Source organism: Phocoena sinus, chromosome 19 (genome assembly GCF_008692025.1).
Source record: "Phocoena sinus isolate mPhoSin1 chromosome 19, mPhoSin1.pri, whole genome shotgun sequence".
Taxonomy (NCBI): domain Eukaryota; kingdom Metazoa; phylum Chordata; class Mammalia; order Artiodactyla; family Phocoenidae; genus Phocoena; species Phocoena sinus.
This window is the reverse complement of record NC_045781.1, coordinates 15,037,649-15,059,827: the sequence shown is the minus strand read 5'-3', so window position 1 is coordinate 15,059,827 and position 22,179 is coordinate 15,037,649. Positions and strand designations below refer to the sequence as shown.

The window sequence follows — 22,179 nt, the reverse complement described above, 5'->3', positions numbered from 1 at the left end:
ACTTTACAGGCCAGAAGGGAGTGGCACGATATATTTAAACTGATGAAAGGGAAAAAGCTAGAAAAAAAACCAAGAATACTCTACCTGGCAAGGCTCTTGTTCAAATTTAGTGAAAAGAGCAAAAGTTTTACAGACAAGGAAAAGATAAAAGAGTTCAGTACCACCAAAACAGCTTTACAAGAAATGTTAAAGGGACTTCTCTAAGAAAAAAAGAAAAGACCACAACTAGAAATGTGAAAATTACAAAAGGAAAACTCTCATACAGTAAAGGTATTAAGTTGTCCATGCACAAAGCTAATAGATTAAAACAAAAGTAGTAAAATCATCTATATCCACAACAAGCAGTTAAGGGATATCCAAAACAAAAAAAAATGTAAAATATAATGTCAAAACCAGTAATTGTGAGGGGAGAAGAGAACATATGCAAGGTTGTTAAACTGCATTTGAAATTAAGAGATCAGCAACTTAAAACAATCAATATACATATATACATACACATATACACACACACGTACATATATTGCTATACAGAAACCTCATGGTAACCACAAACCAAAAATCCATAATAGATACACACACAAAAAAGAGGAAGGAATCCAAACATAACATTAAAGATAGTCACCAAGTCACAAGAGAAGATAACAAAAGAAGAAGGAACAAAAAAGAAGTACAGGGCTTCCCTGGTGGCGCAGTGGTTGAGAGTCCACCTGCCGATGCAGGGGACATGGGTTCATGCCCCAGTCTGGGAAGATCCCACATGCTGCGGAGCAGCTGGGCCCATGAGCCATGGCCGCTGAGCCTGCGCGTCCGGAGCCTGTGCTCTGCAATGGGAGAGGCCACAACAGTGAGAGGCCCACATACCACAAAAAAAAAAAAAAAAAAAAAAAAGAACTACAAAAGCAACCCCAAAACAATTAACAAAATGGCAACGAGAACATATATTGAATATATCAATAATTAGTTCAAATGTAAATGGATTAAATGCTCCAATCAAAAGACAAAGTGGCTGAATGGATACAAAACAAGACCTGTGTATATGCTGCCTACAAGAGACTCACTTCAGATATAAAGACACAGACTGAACATGAGATGGAAAAAGGCATTCATGGAAATGGAAATCAAAGGAAAGCTGAGGTGGCAATACTTATATCAGACAAAATAGACTTTTAAACAACAGGTGTTATAAGAGACAAAACAGAATAATCAAGGGATCAATCCAAGAAGATGTAATAATTGTAAAAATACATGCACCCAACATAGGAAGACCTAAATATATAAACCAAATATTAAGATATAAAGGGAGACACTGACAGCAACAAAATAATAGTAGGGTACTTTAACATACATCAATGTGTCTATACAAAGAAAGAAAATCAATATGAAAACAAGGGCTTTAAATGACACATTAGGCCACATGGACTTAATAGATACACACAGAACATTCCATCCAAAAGCAGCAGAATACACATTCTTTTCAAATGCACATGGAACATTTCTCCAGGGTGGACCACATCATAGGACAGGAAACAAGTCATGGTAACTTTAAGAAAACTGAAATCATGTCAAGCATCTTTTCTGACCACAATGCTATGAGATTAGGAATCAACTACAAGAAAAAAAACTGCAAAAAACACAAAAACGTGGAGACTAAATAATATACTACTAAACAACCAATGGATTAGTGAAAAAAATCAAAGAGGAAATAAAAAAATACCTGGAGACAAATTAAAACACAATGATCCAAAATCTATGGGACACAGCAAAACAGTTCTAAGTGGGAAGTATATAGCAATACAGGCTTATATCAGGAAACAAGAAAAATCTCAAATAAAAAACCTAAACTTACACCTAAAGGAACTAAAAAAGAACAAACAAAACCCAAAGTTAGTAGAAGGAAAAAAACCATAAAGATCAGAGCAGAAATAAATGAAATAGATGCTAAAAACAAACAAAACAATAGAAAAGATCAATGAAACTAAGATCTGGTTCTTTGAAAAGATAAACAAAATTGATAAACCTTTAGACAGACTCATCAAGAAAAAAGAGGGGGTCTAAATCAATAAAACCAGAAATGAAAAAGAACTTACAATTGACATCACAGAAATACAAAGAATCATAAGAGAATACTACGAAAAACTCTATGCCAATAAAATGGACAACCTAAAAGAAATGGAAAAATTCTTAGAAATGCACAATCTCCCAAGACTGAACCAGGAAATATAAGATATGAACAGACCAATTACCAGTAATGAAACTGAATCAATAATAAGAAAATTCCCAACAAACAAAATTCCAAGACTAGATGGCTTCACGACTGAATTCTAATGAACATTTAAAGAAGAGTTAACACATATCCTCCACAAACTATTCAAAAAATTGCAAAGGAATGAACACTTCCAAACTGATTCTATAAGGCAGTGTCACCCCGATACCAAAACTATACAAAGACATCACAAAAAAAATTACAAGCCAATAACACTGATGAACACAGATACAAAGATCCTCAACAAAATAATAGCAAACTGAATTCAACAATACGTTAAAAGCGTCATACACCATAACCAAGTAGGATTTAACTCAGGGATGCCAGGATGGTTCAATATTCGTAAATCAATCAATGTGATATACTACATTAACAAACTGAAGAATAAAAACCATATGATCATTTCAATAGACGCAAAAAAAGCTTTTGACAAAATTCAATATCCATTTATGATTAAAAAAACCTCTCAAGAAAGTGGGTATAAAGGGAACATGCCTCAACATAATAAAGTCATATATGATAAGCCCACAGCAAACATCATTCTCAATGGTGAAAAGTTGAAAGCATTTCCTCTAAGATCAGAAAGAAGAAAAGGGTGCCCACTCTCTCCACTTTTATTCAACATGGTATTGAAAGTCCTAGCCACAGCAATCAGACAAAAAAAGAAATAAAAGGAATCCAGATTGGAAAGGAAGAAGTAAAACTGTCACTGCTGATGACATAATACTATACATAGACAATCTTAAAGACACTACCAAAAAACTACTAGAATTAATCAATGAATTTGGTAAAGTTGCAGGATACAAAATTAATATACAGAAATCTGTTGCATTTTTATAGACTAACAATGAACTACCAGAAAGAGAAATTAAGGAAACAATTCCACTTACAATCACATCAAAAAGAATGAAATACCTAGGAATAAACTTACCTGAGGTACAAGACCTGTATTTGAAAAACTATTAAGACACCAATGAAAGAAATCGAAGATAACAGAAACAGGTTGAAAGGTGTACCAGGTTCATGGACTGGGAGAATTAATATTGTTAAAATGACCATACTACCCAAGGCAATCTACATATTCAATGCAACCCCCTATCAAAATATCAATGGTGGGACTTCTCTGGTGGTCCAGTGGTTAAGACTCTGTGCTTCCAACGCAGGGCGGTGCACGTTTGATCCCTGGTCAGGGAACTAAGATCTCACATGCTGTGTGGTGCAGCCAAAAGAAAACAAAAAAAATACCAATGACATTTTTCACAGAACTAGAATAAATAATTTAAAAACTGTATGGAAACACAAATACCTCGAATAGCCAAAAGAATCTTGAGAGGGCTTCCCTGGTGGCGCAGTGGTTGAGAGTCTGCCTGCCAAGGCAGGGGACACGGGTTCGAGCCCTGGTCTGGGAAGATCCCACGTGCCGCGGAGCAGCTGGGCCCGTGAGCTATAAATACTGAGCTCTGCGTGTCTGGAGCCTGTGCTCCGCAGCAAGAGAGGCCGCGACGGTGAGAGGCCCGCGCACCGCGATGAAGAGTGGCCCCCGCTTGCCGCAACTAGAGAGGGCCCTCGCACAGAGGCGGAGACCCAACACAGCCAAAAATAAATAAATGAATAAATAAATTTATTTAATAAAAAAAAAAAAAAAAAAAGAATCTTGAGAAAGAGGAACAGATCTGGAGGTATCACACTCCCTGACCTCAGACTATACTAAAAACACAGTAAGCAAAACAGTATGCTACAGGCATAAGAACAGACACACAGATCAATGGAACAGAATAGAGAGCCTAGAAATAAACCCATGCACTTATGGTCAATTAATCTATGACAAAGGAGGCAAGTATATACAATGGAGAAAAGACAGTCTCTTCAATAAGGGTTGCTGGGACAATTGGATGTGTAAAAGAATAAAATTAGAATATTTTCTAACACCATATATAAAAATAAACTCAAAATAGATTAAAGACCTACATGTAAGACTAAAACCATAAAACTCCTAGAAGAAAACATAGGCAGAAAAACACTCTTGACAAAATTTGTAGAAATATTATTTTGGATCTGTCTCCTAAGTCAAAGGAAACAAAAGTAAAAATAAACAAATAGGACGTAATTAAACTTTAAAAGCTTTTGCACAGCAAAGGAAACCATCAACAAAATGAAAAGGTAACCTATAGAATGGGAGAAAATATTTGCAAATGATATGACCAATAAGGGGTTAATATCCAAAATATAAGCAGCTCATACAACTCAATATCAAAAAAACCCAAAAACAAAACCAATTAAACAATGGGCATTAGATTAAATGGACATTTTTCCAAAGAAAACACAGAAATGGCCAACAGGCACATGAAAAGATACCATCACTAACATCAGAGAAATGCAAATCAAACCACAATGAGGTATCACCTCACACCTGTAAGAATGGCTATCATCAAAAAGACCACAGACAACAAATGTTGACAAGGATGTGGAGAAAAGGGAACCCTTATACACTGTTGGTGGGAATGTAAATTGGTGCAGCCACTAGGAAAAACAAAAACTAAAACTATCAATAGAACTACCACATGACCCAGCAATTCCACTCCTCAGTATGTATCTGAAAAAAATAAAAATTGTAATTTGAAAAGATACATGCATCCCAATGTTCACAGCAACATTACTTACAATAACCAAGATATGGAAGCAACCTAGGTGCCCATCAACAGATGAATGGATAAGGAAGATGTGGTGTGTACATACACACACACACATACAAACACACACACACACACAGAGGAATATTAGCCATAAAAAAGAATGAAAATTTTCCATTTGCAACAATATGGATGGACTTGGAGAGTATTATGTTCAGTGAAGCTAGTCAGACTGAGAAAGACAAACACTGTACATTATCATGTATACGTGGAATCTAAAAAATAAAATGAATGTATACAACAAAACAAGACTCACAGACATAGAAAACAAACTAGTGGATACCAGTGCGGAGACAGAAGGAGGGAGGAACAAGCTAGGGGTAGGGGATTAAGAGGTACAAACTACTAGGTATAAAATAAATAAGCTATAAGGATATATTGTATAGCACACAGAATATAGCCAATACTTGTAATAACTATAAATGGAGTTTAACCTTTTAAAACTGTGAATCACCACGTTGTACACCTGAAATGTATATAATGTTGTAAAATCAACTACACTGCAACTAAAAAAAACAAGAAAGAAACGGAGGGAGATGCTCTAGATTAAAAGACATTTAAGACATTTTTTGGAAATTAATTAAAATTAATTCATTTTACATTAATTAAAATTAAAAATAGGGACTTCCCTGGTGGCACAGTGGTTTAGAATCCATCTGCCTGCCAATGCAGGGGACACAGGTTCAATCCCTGGTCTGGGAAGATCCCACATGTCACGGAGCAACTAAGCCCGTGTGCCACAACTATTGAGCCTGAGCTCTAGAGCCTGTGTGCTGCAACTAGTGAGCCCATGTTCTGCAACTACTGAAGCATGCACACGTAAAGCCTGTGCTCTGCAACAAGCAAAGCCACTGCAATGAGAAGCCCGCACACTGCAATGAAGAGCAGCCTCTGCTGGCCGCGACTAGAGAAAGCTCACACGCAGCAACAAAGACCCAACACAGCCAACAAAAAAATAAAAATAAACACTAATCATAAGAATGCCAGAATGGTTACAATAGTATCAAACAAAATAGATTTCAGAACAAAGAATATTATCAGGGATTACGCAAGGCATTTAATTTTATTTATATTTACTTATTTATTTTTGGCTGCACTGTGCAGGGTGTGGGAATCTTAGTTCCCCAATCAGGGATCAAACCCATGTCTCCTGCACTGGAAGTGTGGAGTCTTAGCCACTGGACCGTCAAGGAAGTCCCAAGTACGGTATTTTATAATGATAGAGGGGGTCAATTCATGAGAAGATATAACAATCCTAAATATGAATACACCTAAAAACAGAACCTCAAAATATATTAAGTAAAAACTGATAGAACTGAAAAGGAAAAATAGACAAATCCACAATTATAATGTAAGATTTTGATTTTCTTCTCTGTCATTGCTATAACAAATAGACTGAAAGATCAATAAGGATACAGAAGACTTTACCATACTAATCAACCAATTTGACCTGATTATTTAGAGAATACTCCATCCAATAACACTAGAATATACATCCTCTACAAGTGCACACAGAACATCCATCAGATGGTACAAAAAACGTCTCCATAAATTTAAGAAGAATGAAATCATATACAGCATGTTCCCTGATTGTAACAAAATTAAACTAGAAATCAATGACAGAAAGCTATCTGGAAAATCCCCAAATATTTGAAAATTAAACACACTTCCTCTAAACAACCAATGGGTGAAAAAGGAAATCGTGAAAGAAATTAGAAAATATTTTCAACTGAATGAAAATGAAAATACAACATGTCTAAATTTGTTAGAGGGAAATTTAAAGCATTAAATGTTCTACTGGAAAAAATAAGTCTCATATCAATGATATAAGCTCCCATATACAAAATAAGAAGAGTTAATTAAACCCAAAGTAATGAAAAGGAAAGGAAATAAAAATATAAGAGCAGAAATGAAGAAACAGGAAACAGAAAAATAATGGAGGAAATCAATGAAACCAAAAGTTGGTACTTTGAAAAATCAGAGAAATTGATAAACCTCTAGCCAACTAACCAAGGAAAAAGGTGAGTCACAAGTTACCAACAACAGGAATGAATCAATGGCATTGCTACAAACTTTACAAACATCCAGAGGATAAAAAGAGTAGATTTTTGAACAACTTTGTGACAATAAATTTTATAACTTGGATGAAATGGACAATTCCTTGAAAGACACAAGTTATAAAAGCTCACTGAAGAGAAAAAAAATTGATAACATGAATAGCCATAATTGTATTAAGGATATTAAACTGCTAGTTAAACACCTTCCCACAAAGAAATCTCCAGGCTCAGATGGCTTCACTGGTGAATTCTAACAAACACTGAAGGAAGAAATAATAGCAGCTCTACACAAATTCTTTCTGAAAATAAGAGAATACTTCCCAACTCATTCTGTAAGACGGCATTACCTTGATACCGAAACTAGACAAAGATATTGCAAGAAAAACTTGTAAATTCATCAAGCAATATATGAAAAAAGAATCTATCATGACCAAGTGGGGTTTATCCTAGGGATAAGCTGGTTTAGCGCTTCAAAATAAATCAATATAACTCACCATGTTAATTTAAAAAGGGTAAAAACCATATAATGCAGAAAAACCAACAGACACAAAAAATCTTTTGACAAAATTCAACAGCCATTTGTGATAAGAATGATCCGCAAACTAGAATTTCTTCAACCTGATAAATCTGATAAAGAGCATCTAAGTAAAAATTGTCACTAATGTTACACTTTGTCAAAGACTAAATGCTTTTCCCCTCAGTCAGGAATAAAGCATAAATGTTTGTTCTCACCACTTATATTCAACATTGCACTGAAGGTTCTAGACAATGTAGTAAATAAAGCAAGACAGAAATAAAAGGAATACATATTGGAAAGCAAGAAGGAAAACAGTAACTATTCACATATGACATGATTATCTATGTAGAAAATCCTAAAGAATCTACCAAAAAATTACTAGAATAAGTTGAGAATGCAGGTTAATATAAAAAAAATCAATTGCATTTTCATATACTAGCAATAAACAATGGGAATTTGAAATAAAAATGAATAGTATTTACAATAGCATAAAACCTAGGTATTAATATAACAAACATTTGCAAGATTGGTACACTGATAACAAAAAAACATTACTCAGAGAATTTAAAGATCTAAATAAAAGGAGATGTGTCTCATATTCATGAATTAGAAAACTATATTATCATTATTGATTACTATTCTTGAATTAAACTATTAATGCATATTTTAATATTTTCCTCTCCCCTAACAGATTGTCTTAAACATTCTTCAAATGTGCTTCGGGTCTAATTCTATGAAAACTGTAAGATAAGAGTTAATTGTTTAATGTCATTGGTACAGAGTTTCTGTTTGGGATGTGAAAAAGTTCTGGAAATAGATACTGGTGATGGCTATACAACGTTGTGAATGTACTTAATGGAACCGCATTATATACTTAATGATGGTTAAAATGATAAAAGTTTATGTCATGTATATTTTAGCTCTCACAATTTTTTTTTTTTTCAGTATGTGGGCCTTTCACTGCTGTGGCCTCTCCTGTTGCGGAGCACAGGCTCCGGACGCGCAGGCTCAGTGGCCATGGCTCACGGGCCCAGCTGCTCTGTGGCATGTGGGATCTTCCCGGACTGGGGCACGAACCCGTGTCCCCTGCATTGGCAGGCGGACTCTCAACCACTGCGCCACCAGGGAAGCCCTATTTAATGTATATTTTAAAACACACACACACACACACACACACACACACACACACACACACACACACACACAGTTAAACAGAAAAGTGTAAGCAACACAAACATCCATAAGGGAGCACTGGGGTGAGCACTTGGAGGATGGGAAAAGGAGCAAAGGTGTTAAACGGGAAGATAAGTTACCAGTATGAGAGAGACACCCATGATGATATCAGTGGAGATAAAGGGAACTGAAATATAAGGAATAAGATTCACCACTAAATGGTCGTGCAGTGGAAAAGAGACACTTAACTCAAGTTAGCTGTGTTAGCAGGTGGGTAGGGGCTAGGCCCATAAGCAGGTTGAGGGGAAAAAAAAAGGACTAAAATGGTAGGAGATAATGAGGTAAATCTTGGGCATGTGCCTGAAGTATCTGTGGAAGACACAGGAGGTGGTATCTAGTTGGAGGTTGGATACAGTTTTGACACCCACAACAGAGATTTAGCATTAAAATTATTTGAGCATCATTAGAATAACAGTGGTAGATTGTGAATAAGAACAGGAGACTATACAGTGAAGAGAACCAATACAGAATCTGGAGAACACCAGTATTTAAGAGGTCCAATATATACAATGGAATATTACTCAGCCATAAAAAAGAACAAAATAATGCCATTTGCAGCAACATGGATGAACCTAAAGATTGTCATACTGAGAGAAGTCAGACACAGAAAGACAAGTATCATATGATATCGCTTATATGTGGAACCTAAAAAAAAGGGTACAAATGAACTTATTTATAAAACAGAAGTAGAGTCACAGATACAGAAAATAAACTTATGGTTACCAGGGGATAAAGCGGGGAGGGATAAATTGGGAGATTAGGACTGACATATACACACTACTATACGTAAAATAACTAATAAGAACCTACTGGGGCTTCCCTGGTGGCACACTGGTTGAGAGTCCACCTGCTGATGCAGGGGACACGGGTTCGTGCCCTGGTCCGGGAGGATCCCACATGCCGCGGAGCAGCTGGGCCTGTGAGCCATGGTTGCTGAGCCTACGCGTCCAGAGCCTGTGCTCTGCAACGGGAGAGGCCACAACAGTGAGAGGCCCGCGTACCGCAAAAAAAAAAAAAAAAAAAAAAGAACCTACTGTATAGAACAGGGAACTCTACTCAGTACTCTGTAATGGCCTATATGGGAAAAGAATCTAAAAAAAGAGTGGACATATATATGTATATGTATAACTGATTCACTTTGCTGTACACCTGAAGCTAACACAACATTGTAAATCAACTATACTCCAATAAAAATTAAAAAAAAAAAAAAAAAGAGATCCAGGAATAAAGATGAATTTTCTGAAAGAAAGAACCAGAATAATGTCTTTGAAATCAAGAGCAGACTATTTCATGAGTTACACTTCTAGTTCAGTATGGTGATCTAAGTATATTCATTTACTTCTCTTGCATGTGAACATAAAATTAGAAGAAACTGAAAAATAGGAATAAATCTACAACACATACCACAGATTTTTAGGAATTATTAGCAGCTATGAGCAGAACTCAAGGATCCGAGAGGAGAAATACAGGATTCTTGGTTTTTGCACAATCTGCCAAAGCATAGCTCTAGTCTCAAAGCCTCAAGACAGGACTTCTTGCCACTTAACTAATAGCAATCTATCAATTCCATCTCCATCTTGACTGTTTTTATCTTTTTTTTTTTTTTTTTTTTTTTTTTTTTGCGGTACGCGGGCCTCCCAGCACCACGGCCCCTCCCGTTGCAGAGCACAGGCTCCGGACGCGCAGGCCCAGCGGCCATGGCCCACGGGCCCAGCCACTCCGAGCCATGTGGGATCCTCCCGGACCAGGGCACGAACCTGCGTCCCCTGCATTGGCAGGCGGACCCCCAACCACTGTACCACCAGGGAAGCCCGTTTTTATCTTTGCAAGACAGGTTCATGAAGTAATATATTCTCATTTGAGGAAATGCATTTCTGTTCTAGCACTGCTTCTGGAAGAACACTGAGAAAAGATGTTGAATGATTATACCCACTTAATGTGTGAACACTGCTTAAAATTAGAAGGAGCACTCGTGGAAGGTAAAACTTATCTGACCAATATGGGAACAAGTGGGGACTGCTTTCATGAAGGGGAAGATAAACAGGAGGATTTTAGTACAAGAAAGGGAAATGCTCAAATATTCTTAAAAACAACAACAAAAAACTATTTCAGAAAGGAGAAAGGAACCATCATCTCACCTGAGCCATGGTTTTGAGATCTGCAAGAGATGACCAGTCTTCCTTTGGGCTCCTCTTTAGAAAAGGGGCGGTTCCTAAGAAGGCAAAATCAAGATGAAAAGAAGCCACATGCCACTACACATGCTTTTAAGCTCTCTTATGACTTACGACTCAAGATTGACTCCATTTCCCTTGCTTTGGTGCTTGTTCACTCTATATATTCCACACCAATATGGGGGGAGAATAAGCTAGACAAAAATTTTATCCCTAAAGCCAGAGATACAGGCTCCTGGGGTAATGGGTTAGATTTTGGGCAAGCCCCCACCTCTCTAGAACTATCTTTTCTCTCCTAACCTGCCTATTATTATTAACTACTTCCAAGCTGTTCTCCATTAAGGCTCTACCATTTACATCATGACCAGCAATACGTGAAAATTCTCGTCACCCCATATCCTCATGAGTACCATGGATACCAACTTCCTGATGCTTGCCAAGGTATACACTGTGATTCTAGTTCTTATTTTTCTTATTATGAGAGAAGATAAGCTTCTATTCACAATGTTTAAAAAGCACCTTAATTTTTGTTTGTTTTTTAAATAAAAGCCAGGCCAAGCCAGGCAGCAAACTCCCCACGGCAGCCACCACCGCCATCCATCTTTAGTTTCTTGTCTGTGAAAGGTCTCAATTTTTTCACTTTTCTATTAACTTATTTTTATTTTCTGGATTGATATTAGATCTTTTTTAAAGGAAGGAAATTAATTCTGTAATTACTTAAAATATTTTTTATAGTTTTTCTTTATCATACACTTTATTTCCTTTATATATTTGAGTGTATCTGGACTTTGTATTTAGTTCCACTGATCTGTTCATTTAATTGCCAGGATTACTCTGCAGTTATTACAGTTTTAAAACATATTTTAGGGGCTTCCCTGGTGGCGCAGTGGTTGAGAATCCGCCTGCCAATGCAGGGGGTTCATGCCCTGGTCTGGGAAGATCCCACATGCCGCGGAGCAGCTGGGCCCGTGAACCATGGCCGCTGAGCCTGCACGTCTGGAGCCTGTGCTCCGCAACAGGACAGGCCAAAACAGTGAGAGGTCCGCGTACCGCAAACAAACAAACATGTTTTAGTATCAGGTAGGCTTACTTCCCCCTTCATTATCTTTCTTTAACAATTTTTGTCTTGTTCATTTTCTCCTAAGAACTTCAGAAAGTTTAAAAATTTTACTGAAATGTTAATGAAACTCCATGAAATGTTAGGGAGTTTTGACAATTTATCATGTGTCCCTGGTCCTTTTATTTAAGTCTTTAATTTTTGAGTCCCATCAAAAATATTTTTATACATCATGCTGTCTTTTGTATCCTATATTTTGATGGCCACTGGCAACTTTCCATAGTTTTTTGATGCATATATACACATATGCACAGACACATATATGAAACCTGTTGATTTATTAATGTCTTTTCTAGCAAACCTCTGAGTTTTCTAACTGTTGTCATTGTTTTGAACAGGATGGTAACTTAGAAATTTTTCTGCCTCAGACTCAGCAGATGTCCCAAAGATGATAGGCAAAACAATCTTTCAATTGTCCCTCATTCTAAGATAAAGTCTTGTAAAGTAGCTGACTGTAACGTTTTGCTACCATTAGTTTACCTCCTACTTCGAGAGGCTGAGAAAAGGGAATGTCTCTTTAAGAGAGCAAATTATTTTTAGAACATAGTTTTCTAGGGGGAAGAAAAGTAGGTGCTTCTCACTCCCTTATAATAAACAAGGGGCTCCTCAGACCCTGATGCCACTATAAATCAAAGTGGTGAGAGAATTTGGGGGGGAAACGTACATGTTTCCAGGATTTGGGTGGTGGTGGGGGGGAGCAGGGTGGTGGTGACTAAAGTGGCTAATTATCACCTGAGCTCCAGATGGAACCCACGGATGGAGCACGCCTAGGTTGGTTTGGATCCTGTCCAAGAGGACTGATGGGAGAGAACAAGACCTACCAGAGTAGGTGGGCCACTGCATGCCAAGAGGAGGCATCTAGAGAAGTGGCCATGCCCATGAAAAGGGAACTGTATTTGGAAGTTCCCAGTAGTGGGGTCTCTCAGAAGGTAAATATGACTTACACTAAATTTTAACGGTACCAGTCATGTTAGCCTCTTCTTGTCCCTGACTTTTCTTTTCCAGCTCCCAATCCATTCCAGCTGGAGACTATCAACCTAGAGGGAGTAAAGAGTGGACAAAATACAGGTTGAGGAATTAAAGAAGAAACTGATCATGTTTTCTTTAGCGCAGCAGACTTCCAACAGGAGGGAGAGTTTTTGCTTTTAAAACAAGTTAGTGTGGGAGGGAGGGAGACGCAAGAAGGAAGAGATATGGGAACATATGTATATGTATAACTGATTCACTTTGTTATAAAGCAGAAACTAACACACCATTGTAAAGCAATTATACTTCAATAATGATGTAAAAAAAAACAAAAACCAAAACAAGTTAGTGAGACTTCCGTGGTGGCACAGTGGTTAAGAATCCACCTGCCAATGCAGGGGACACATGTTTGAGCCCTGGTCCGGGAAGATCCCACATGCCGCAGAGCTACTAAGCTCTAGCGCCACCACTGAGCCGGCGTGCCACAGCTACTGATGCCCGTGTGCCTAGAGCCCGTGCTCTGCAACAGAGAAGCCTCCACAATGAGAAGCCCGCGTACCGCAACGAAGAGTAGCCCGCGGTCGCCGCAACTAGAGAAAGCCCACACACAGCGACGAAGACCCAATGCAGCCAAAAATAAATAAATAAATTTATTTTAAAGAATAAATAAAATAAAATTAAAAAAACAATTTAGAAGTATTTATTTCTACAGTGAATACTTTATTCAGCTAAATGAGGCTGATCTTGTGTTTAAATGTTCAACAGATTTTTTATCTTCATAATGACTGAAGAAATTATTGAAACTTTACTGTCCAGGAATTCACCCAAATAGAAATTCTGAGAGTAGCAGTTATGGGAGAAAGTTTTTTGTGTTCTCCTAATGATGTTCTACTTATGTCAACATACTGGTCATTAGTTAATATGGGGTTTCACAATATACAATTGTTCCATCTGAAAATTATTTTAATTTTACCTCCTCCTCTCCGTTTTTAAAATATTTTTTTTTACTTGTCTAATTGCCAGAGTCAAATTCTACAGGCATATAAAATGGACAATATTCAGACAATATAAACAATACATACATAGACAATATAAATATATACATAGACAATAGACATAGACAATATAAATATATACATACATAGACAATATAAATGTTTATATGTATAAACAATACATAATACATAATACATACTTAACTAGTCTTGCATCTACTTTCTCAAATGCTCAATCTCAAATGCTCCATCTCAGTCACACAACGAGCCTGACACATGCCTAGTCACCGTGAATTTGTGTGCACAAATACTTCAAAATTTGACATATTCAGTTATATCATCCACTACACAATCCTAATCCCATAGACACAATTCATGCATAATCTCTCAGAGCCCATTACATAATTCTACACAAAGCTGCAAAATTTTACTCACAAACCCCTTACTGTTGCCTCTCCAAAGTCGCATACAGTCTCAAACACAAATCTACTCGCACCTAATTTAAAAATTAGACACACGCAGAGACCCTCTCACTTTCATAAACAATAGGTTCCATAACGTTACACAGAGTAACACACGTTTCACACACACACACACAAACAAGACCAGGTACAAAAAGCTACACAAACAGAACGCCTGTGTGTGCCAGGCCGAGCTCACACCCGCCTCGGCGTTCCCAGCCCTGGCTCCCAGTTCCTTCCCCTGCCTAGGTTCTTGTTTCCCCCCTCGCTTTCCTCCCCGGCCTTCTCTCAGCCCAGGTTCTGTCTTCTTTCCTCGCTTTTCCCAGTCCTGGTTCCCACCTCCCTGCTCGGCAATCCCCACCGGGTACCACAATCACCAGACTGCCCAGCGCCACCAGGACCCACCAGGCTCACCTTCGCCTACTGGCCAGCCATCTGCGCTTGCGCACTCCAGCGCGGGCTCTACCTCCCAAGAGTCTCCGCGGCTCCTTCTTCGACGCTGCGTCTCAGGCGCGCCTTCTCGACATCCGGGTTTTTGCGGCCTTGAACTACATTTCCCACAGCCCCTGGGCTGCTTTTGAAAAGAACTTTGATATTTGGTTCATCTCTGATTCCCTTCTGAGGTCCTCTCAGTCGTCGCGCTCCGAGTGGTAACCTGAGTCTGGGCACGGCGGGCACTCACGGTGAGGAAGCCCCCACCCTCTGGCGCACACCGGGCGTGTGGAGCCTGGAGCTCAGGCCTGTGTAGGCGTGTATAAGAGTGTGTGAGCGGTTGTGGCAGTAACGAGGCGGGGTGTGTGTGCGGTGATGAGGCCGTGTCTGGTGCAAGATGCGGGACCCTTTGGGTGACCGTGATCGGCTGTGATGTTGAGGTAGGTGACACTGTGGGGCTTGAGACCGCCCTTCAGAAGACGATGCTGTTGTTACCTAGTATGGTGGAAGAGGCTTTTAATTTTGTGACCGGGTGGGAGTTTGGTTGTGTCACGGGGTAGAGCTTTATTTCTGCAGTTCTGGTTTAACGTCGGGACTGAGGCGATCTGTTGAAGATCTCCCTGAGAGTGTATCTGTGCCTGTCAAGACGACGATGCCTGTATTAACCAGAGTTGCACTGAAGCACGGCCTGAGCTGCTTTTGTCAGCACCTCCACCTCCAGTGCCCAGACTCCAGTGCTTAACGCGAAAGTGGGTATCAGTGGAGTGAGTGTTGCCTGCCTAGGGGCCAATTTTAGGTTCTATTGTTTCTTAGTATCTGTATCCTTTTATCACTGCTTTCTCTTTTCTCCCACTTTATAGCCAGGACAACAGCTGCAAAGAAATGGTCACAAAAAGGGGAGTCAGATATTTGAGTGGTGGGATAAAGGTTATATACAAGCAAGAAAGCACAAACCTGTTTTTGGAATGAGTTTTGGGGCTGGGAGTGTCCCTTAGGCAGAGTCCTAGGAAGACCTGTAGAGAGCCTAGGAGTAGGATTCCTTCCTCAGAGGATCTCTTTTGGGAGCTGAGGTCAAGTTCCATGTTTCAGAACCACATCATTTCCAAAGCTGTCTCCCCAGGAAACTTGCTGTGAACTTAGAGAAAGTTTCAGCTCTGGTTATCAGTGACCCTGGCCTTTCCCTTTGATACTAAGGAAGGTTAGTAGTACTCCCATCTCCCCTTTACTTCCATCTGAGTATGTGTGTGGTAGATGACTGAGCTTGGGTGGTGTTGAAGAATTTCTTCCAGTTTAGCCAGTTCATGCTCTAAGAAAGGTCTGGTGTCTCATGAGTCCTTACTTCCCTTCTCTTCACCCTTCCCCTGCAGTGCAGCTCTCTGAAAGAAAAGCCCTGGGGAAAGGAAAACGTTACAGAGCATACCTGAAAACCAAGCTCAAGGTCAGGGATTTTGTTGTTGTTATTCTCTTTGTTTTAGTTTTTCAGAAAAGGGAAGTATTTGCTCTCCTTCTCCTGAAATGGTTAGGTTACAATCAGGCAGGGCCTTGTGATGTACTTCGACTAATAAAATGTGGTGGAAGTGAGACTTTCAAGATAAAGCCTTAGGAGGTCTTGCAGCTTTTGCTCTTTCCCTCTTCCTGCCTTGAGACCACCAGGTACTAAAGGCTAAGACTAGCTTGCTTGAAGACAAAAGATCACTTGGAGACAGAGGCCAAGCTAACAACAACAACTGCCAGATGTTTCATTGAGACCATTTGGTCCCTCCAGCCCCCACCAAGCCACCAGCTGGCTGCTGTCACCTGAGTGAGATCAGCAGAAGCACCACTCAGCCAAGCCAAGCCCGAATTGCCAACCCCCGGAATGATGAGCTAATTAATGGTTTTGTTTTAAGCCACAAACTTTTGGGGGTGGTTACATAGCAATAGATATCTGAAACTGCTGTTTAAACTTCTAGACATTTTCTATCACCCTATACTGATATAATTGTATTGGTCAACCTGCTTTGTTAACTGATTTCTCTACTGATGTTATACCTTGAAAATATTCCATATCCTAAATTTTCTACAACTTTGCATCTAAGTGTTCTATTACATGGTTATTTTATAATTTATTTAACCAATAACTTTCCCCGAGCAACTCCTTCTTCTTCCTGTCCAACTCCCACGTCTTCACCAACTTTACATTCCCTTCCAGGACCTTAAGGGGAACATGGGTTCCTGTCATTTCAGGGGTATGTAGACTCAAGAATGTGGCATTGACTTCTGCTGAGTGTGTATAGGTGACTCACCCCACTCAGAAGAATTTGTTCAATATAGGTGTGCTATAGGACCAATGTACATTTATTTAACTAATAAACTGGGTCTCCCTGATTACAATATCTCTTTTCCATTTTGCAATTCAGAATCTGCATTCTGGAGTCATCTTAACTTTCATCACTATGACTCATTGGGGAATGTGACTCTTTAGGGTGCTTAGCTATTTGAAGGATTGGTATGATTCCTGGAGATGGAAATGGGCATCTCTGCTGTGTTGTTTCAAAAGTGTCGTCCTCCCAATACTTCAGGTTACTTTTTCAACTTCCTTTTCTGTCTGATGACAAAGGGAATGGTCTGAATTAACCACATCAGGCCTAAATCCCATTTCTTCTCCTATGTGCAGGTTTTATTATTTAATTAATTAATTGATTTCCAAGGCAAACGTGGTGTCCTTGTTAGTTTCTAAGGCTAGTGGAGAGGTCGGCCAGCAAACCTGAGCCTAGTTGAGGGGCAACCAGTAAGAGGAATTCATTGTGTATAAAATCTTGGGAGTCAAGATTTAGGACCTTTAAGGTAGTATTTGAGTCACTCATTTGAAAGGCTTCATGTCTATGAAGAAAGTTCAGGCCTCTTAAGACAGAATTCAAACAACTACAACAATACACTTCATGTATTATATTCATATCTCCTATCATTTCTTTTGTTCTCAAAGAGGGAGGGATTACCTCTATTATTTTTTTCTGATTATAAAATTAGATTAATTCAGAAATTTGAAGAATACAGAAAAGCTTAAAGTAAAGCTCATCTAGAAAGAGCTTATTTGTTCCAAATCATCTCACCTATTTCTCTGTGAATTAACACATGGATATTGCCATATAGGATTTTGAAATTCAAAACAGAATTATACTGTAATACTGTTTGTCATCTATCTTCTTCATCTAACCTAATATAGTGAACAGCTTTTCATGTCATCAGATGACAAACCGTGTCATAATTTTTTGAGTACGCTGTTTGGATATACTATAACTTTTTAAACTGTTTCCCTATTGTAGGATATCTAAGTTCTTTCCAGCTTTTCCTCATTATTATACAGTGTTTTACTGCACACTCCTTTTTGTCCACATGTGTAATTATATCTTTTTGACAGTCTCAGAAATATTTACAATGAGGCTTTCGTAGTTAAAACCTGCTTATACATCTTTATTAATTGCCCTGCTTAAATTTTCACCAACATACAACACAGTATGAGAGTGTCTAGTCTACTAATATAGGGCATCGTCAGTCTTTTAAATCTACCAATCTAGTGGAAATTGTTTAAATAAATTATGCATGTTCAGGTTTCACTCAATGTAATAAAATCTGGGCTTCTGGATAAAAGTCAGAATTGAAAGAGAACTGGTTTTGTAGTTAAAGAAATGTGGATTCAAAACATAGATCTGCCACTTATTGAACATGAATGATTTCTTTTTTTTTTCATTTAAAAAATGGTTAAATTTTTGGTTGTTTCAAGTCTTAGTTGTGGCCCCCGGGATCTTTCGTTGTGGTTCGTGGGCTCTTCGTTGCAGCGCGCAGTCTTCTCTCTAGTTGTGGCGCTCTGTAGTTGTGGTACACAGGCGCTCTAGTTGTGGTGCGTGGGCTCCAGAGCGTGTGGGCTCAGTAGTAGTGTGCGGGGTCTCTAGTTGTGGCAGGCGGGCTTAGTAGTTGTGGCACACAGGCTTAGTTGCCCCACAGCATGTGGGATTGACCAGGGATCCCCAACCAGGGATCGAACCTGCGTACCCTGCATTGGAAGGAGGATTCTTAACCACTGGACCACCAGGGTAGTCCCAGAAATGATTTCTTTTCCTTTCTTTTTTTTTTTTTTTTTTTTTTATAAATTTATTTATTTTATTTTTTTTGGCTGAGCTGGGTCTCTGTTGCTGCACGCGGGCTTTCTCTAGTTGTGGCAAGCGCGGGCTACTCTTCATCGCTGCGCGTGGTTTTCTCATTGCGGCGGCTTCTCTTGTTGTGGAGCACGGGCTCTGGGCACGCGTCCTTTCTTTTTAATAAGACTTTTGCACAATATAGAGCCCAGACCTTAAAATCCTAGCCTGGTGATTTGTTTTATAAGCCCATACAACCACCATTTGATAAAGATAAAGAAACTTTTCAACATCCCAGAAGGCTCCCTTCATGTCTCTTTCCAATCAGTATACCACAAAGTTAACATTATTTTGATGTCTAACACAGTAGATTCGTTTTGTCTGGTTTTTTTTTTTGTGGTATGTGGGCCTCTCACTGTTGTGGCCTCTCCTGTTGCAGAGCACAGGCTCCGGGCATGCAGGCTCAGCGGCCATGGCTCACGGGCCCAGCCGCTCCATGGCATGTGGGATCCTCCTGGACCGGGGCACGAACCCGTGTCCCCTGCATCGGCAGGCGGACTCTCAACCACTGCGCCACCAGGGAAGCCCTGTTTTGTCTGGTTTTTGAACTTTGTATAAGTGGAATCATACAGTAGGTTCTTTTGTGTCTGGCCTCTTTTACTCAATATAGTGTCTATAATAGCATGACTCTACATATGTGATAAAATTGCATAGAACCAAATATACACGGAAACACAGATACAAACGAGTGCATGTAAAACTGGCAAAATGTGAAGAAGTACTGTGTATTATATCAATATAAATATCCTGGTCATGATTTTTTTTTTTTTTTACAAGAAGTTAACATTGAGGGAAACTGGGTGAAGTTTATGTGGGATCTCTCTATATTATTTCTTACAACTGCATATAAATCTACAATGACCTCAAAATAAAAAGTTAAAATATAAGTACATAGCTGGGACAAGCAGTTTGCCATTTGGAAAAAAAAATTATATCCATACCTCACATCCTGTCACAAGAATAAACTCTAAACAGATCAGGGAGGTAAACGTAAAAATATGAAACCATATAGGCCCTAGAAGAAAGCATCGATGAATTCCAGTTTAACCTCCGGGTAAGGAAGAACTTTCTCATTATGACTCAGAAAATAAATGCAGTAAAAGAAAATATTGAGGGGCTTCCCTGGTGGCACAGTGGTTGAGAGTCTGCCTGCCGATGCAGGGGACACGGGTTCGTGCCCCGGTCCGGGAAGATCCCACATGCCGCGGAGCGGCTGGGCCCGTGAGCCATGGCCGCTGAGCCTGCACGCCCGGAGCCTGTGCTCCGCAATGGGAGAGGCCACAACAGTGAGAGGCCCGCGTACCGCAAAAGAAAAAGAAAAAAGAAAATATTGAAAATTTTGAAATATTCAAAGATTTGACTATAATTAAAAACACATAAAATCAAAAGACAGCTTACAAATAAATATCTTTATCACAGATAAAGGGCTAATACTCCTGTATTAGTTTAATAGGACTGCCATAAACAGAATACAACAGACTGGGTGGCTTAAACAACGGAAATTAATTTTCTCACAGTTCTGGAGGATGGAGGGCCAAGATCAACAAGTTGGCAGCTCTTGTTTCTCCTGAGGTATCTTCTTGGGTTGCAGATGGCTACCTTCTCACTGTGTCCTCATATGGCCTTTTCTCCTACACACCCACCCATGGTATGTCTCTCTATATGTCCTAATCTCCTCTTATAAGGACACTAGTTAGATTGGATTAGAGCCTATCCTATCAGCCTCATTTTAACTTAATTACCTCCTTAAAGGCCCCATCTCCAAATACAGTCACTTTCTAAAGTACTGGGAATTAGGAACTCAAAATTTGATTCAGCTTAAAGTTCTGATGCTTCACATCAGCTGAACTTTTACCTGCAATGGCATCTCTCTTTCTGGAGCTGGTTTACTCACTGCTTTCTCTACCATTCAGGGCCATCTCCTTTTTTCCAATGAGGAAATCTCATCTGGCTTAGTGATATAAAGTGCTATATATAGAAAAAGGTGTGGGACTTGGGTCTGTGGTGGTGATGTCAATCAAGGAAGAGGAAGAGAAAGGCCAGAGGAAGATAAGGTCACCTTAGGTGTCAAGAAAATGAAGCCTCAGTAAAAACAAAACGCAGTTATTTCTTTCCAGTTATACAAATGTCAGATCAGTTCTTCAAAGGCTCTCCAGAGATTTCCTCCAGAAGGAAAATACTTCCAGCAGGCAGATTATAAACAATGAGGGGAAATACTCTAAACTGGCAAAACCAGACTCCAACATCACATCCTTGTGGTTACATCCCTCCGAGCAGAGTTCAGGCACTTACTTTCCACCTGGGAGAACTTGATGGACATCTTCAGAAGCAACAGTCCTGCAAATGACAAAAACACTCCAACTCTACAAAGCCTAATCCCATATGACCCTGGGAAAAAAGGGAGGGTGGATCAGACACAAGAGCTAGGCAGTATATACAAGGAATTTCTCTCCCATGGTTCAGCTTTCTGAGTCCAGCAAGGATATACTAGTTTAATAAATTCCAGAACTTCTCACAATGAGATAACTTACAGAAATTTAAACTTAAGTATAATTTCTTTATAAGAACAATGTATTGATTTTAGCATATATGCTTTAAGGAATTTTGTTAAAGGGAACTTCTTCAAAAATAGGTGAAAAAAACTCACTGTTGTAAGTCTTTAGGTTAGATTTACAGCTCAGTGTATTCTAAGCACAGTCGGATATGAATGATTTATGTTTCCTTCCAACAAACTTGGTTTCTAAGCATGCCTGTGGGTGTTCTGCCTAGAGAAGAAGAGCTAAGAGGCTCACAGCTTGGTCTTGTTGCTTTGTTTTCTTGATGGGGGATTTATTTCACTTCTGAAATATTAGCCATAATTCCCTATATCCTGTGAGAAAATCACCTTGCTCCATTAGTTTCCTTTTGGACCCAATATCAAGAGATTCAAAACTATAAGCTTGACTAGAAAAAACTCATTTATACCCAGAATTCCTGTGAATTCACAATAATTAGGACATGGAATCAGGATACAGAGCAGAAGATATAGAGTTGGAAAATGGTAGACTCTAGTAGTTAAACAGTTAAAGGCTGAGGACTTTGAAATTTAAATTCTGCTTCTAT

The 22,179-nt window shown here is 39.1% G+C and overlaps 2 protein-coding genes across 9 annotated transcripts in view; one reads left to right on the top strand and one right to left on the bottom strand.

The window, feature by feature from the left end:
- The window catches only part of ZNF567 (zinc finger protein 567), a 30,366-nt gene extending 15,347 nt beyond the window's left edge, over positions 1-15,019 (bottom strand). Inside the window, exons 1-3 of one of the 4 annotated variants that reach the window (XM_032614490.1) lie at positions 14,885-15,019; positions 12,993-13,085; positions 10,899-10,972 (exon numbers count right to left, since the gene is read on the bottom strand). In XM_032614490.1, the coding sequence (XP_032470381.1) occupies positions 10,899-10,907 (9 nt within the window). In that variant the 5' untranslated portion in view covers positions 10,908-10,972; positions 12,993-13,085; positions 14,885-15,019. Of the gene's footprint in view, positions 1-10,898; positions 11,577-12,992; positions 13,086-14,875 lie in introns of those variants that run through there. The other 3 variants (XM_032614492.1, XM_032614491.1, XM_032614493.1) reach the window with 3 other exon arrangements.
- A 55-nt stretch (positions 15,020-15,074) lies between these two features.
- Positions 15,075-22,179, top strand: part of LOC116744573 (zinc finger protein 461-like) — a 38,808-nt gene continuing 31,703 nt past the window's right edge. For 3 of the 5 annotated variants that reach the window (XM_032614516.1, XM_032614515.1, XM_032614509.1), the window contains exon 1: positions 16,307-16,340. The gene's annotated coding sequence lies outside the window, so the exon portion shown is untranslated. Of the gene's footprint in view, positions 15,154-16,306; positions 16,341-22,179 lie in introns of those variants that run through there. The other 2 variants (XM_032614511.1, XM_032614513.1) reach the window with 2 other exon arrangements.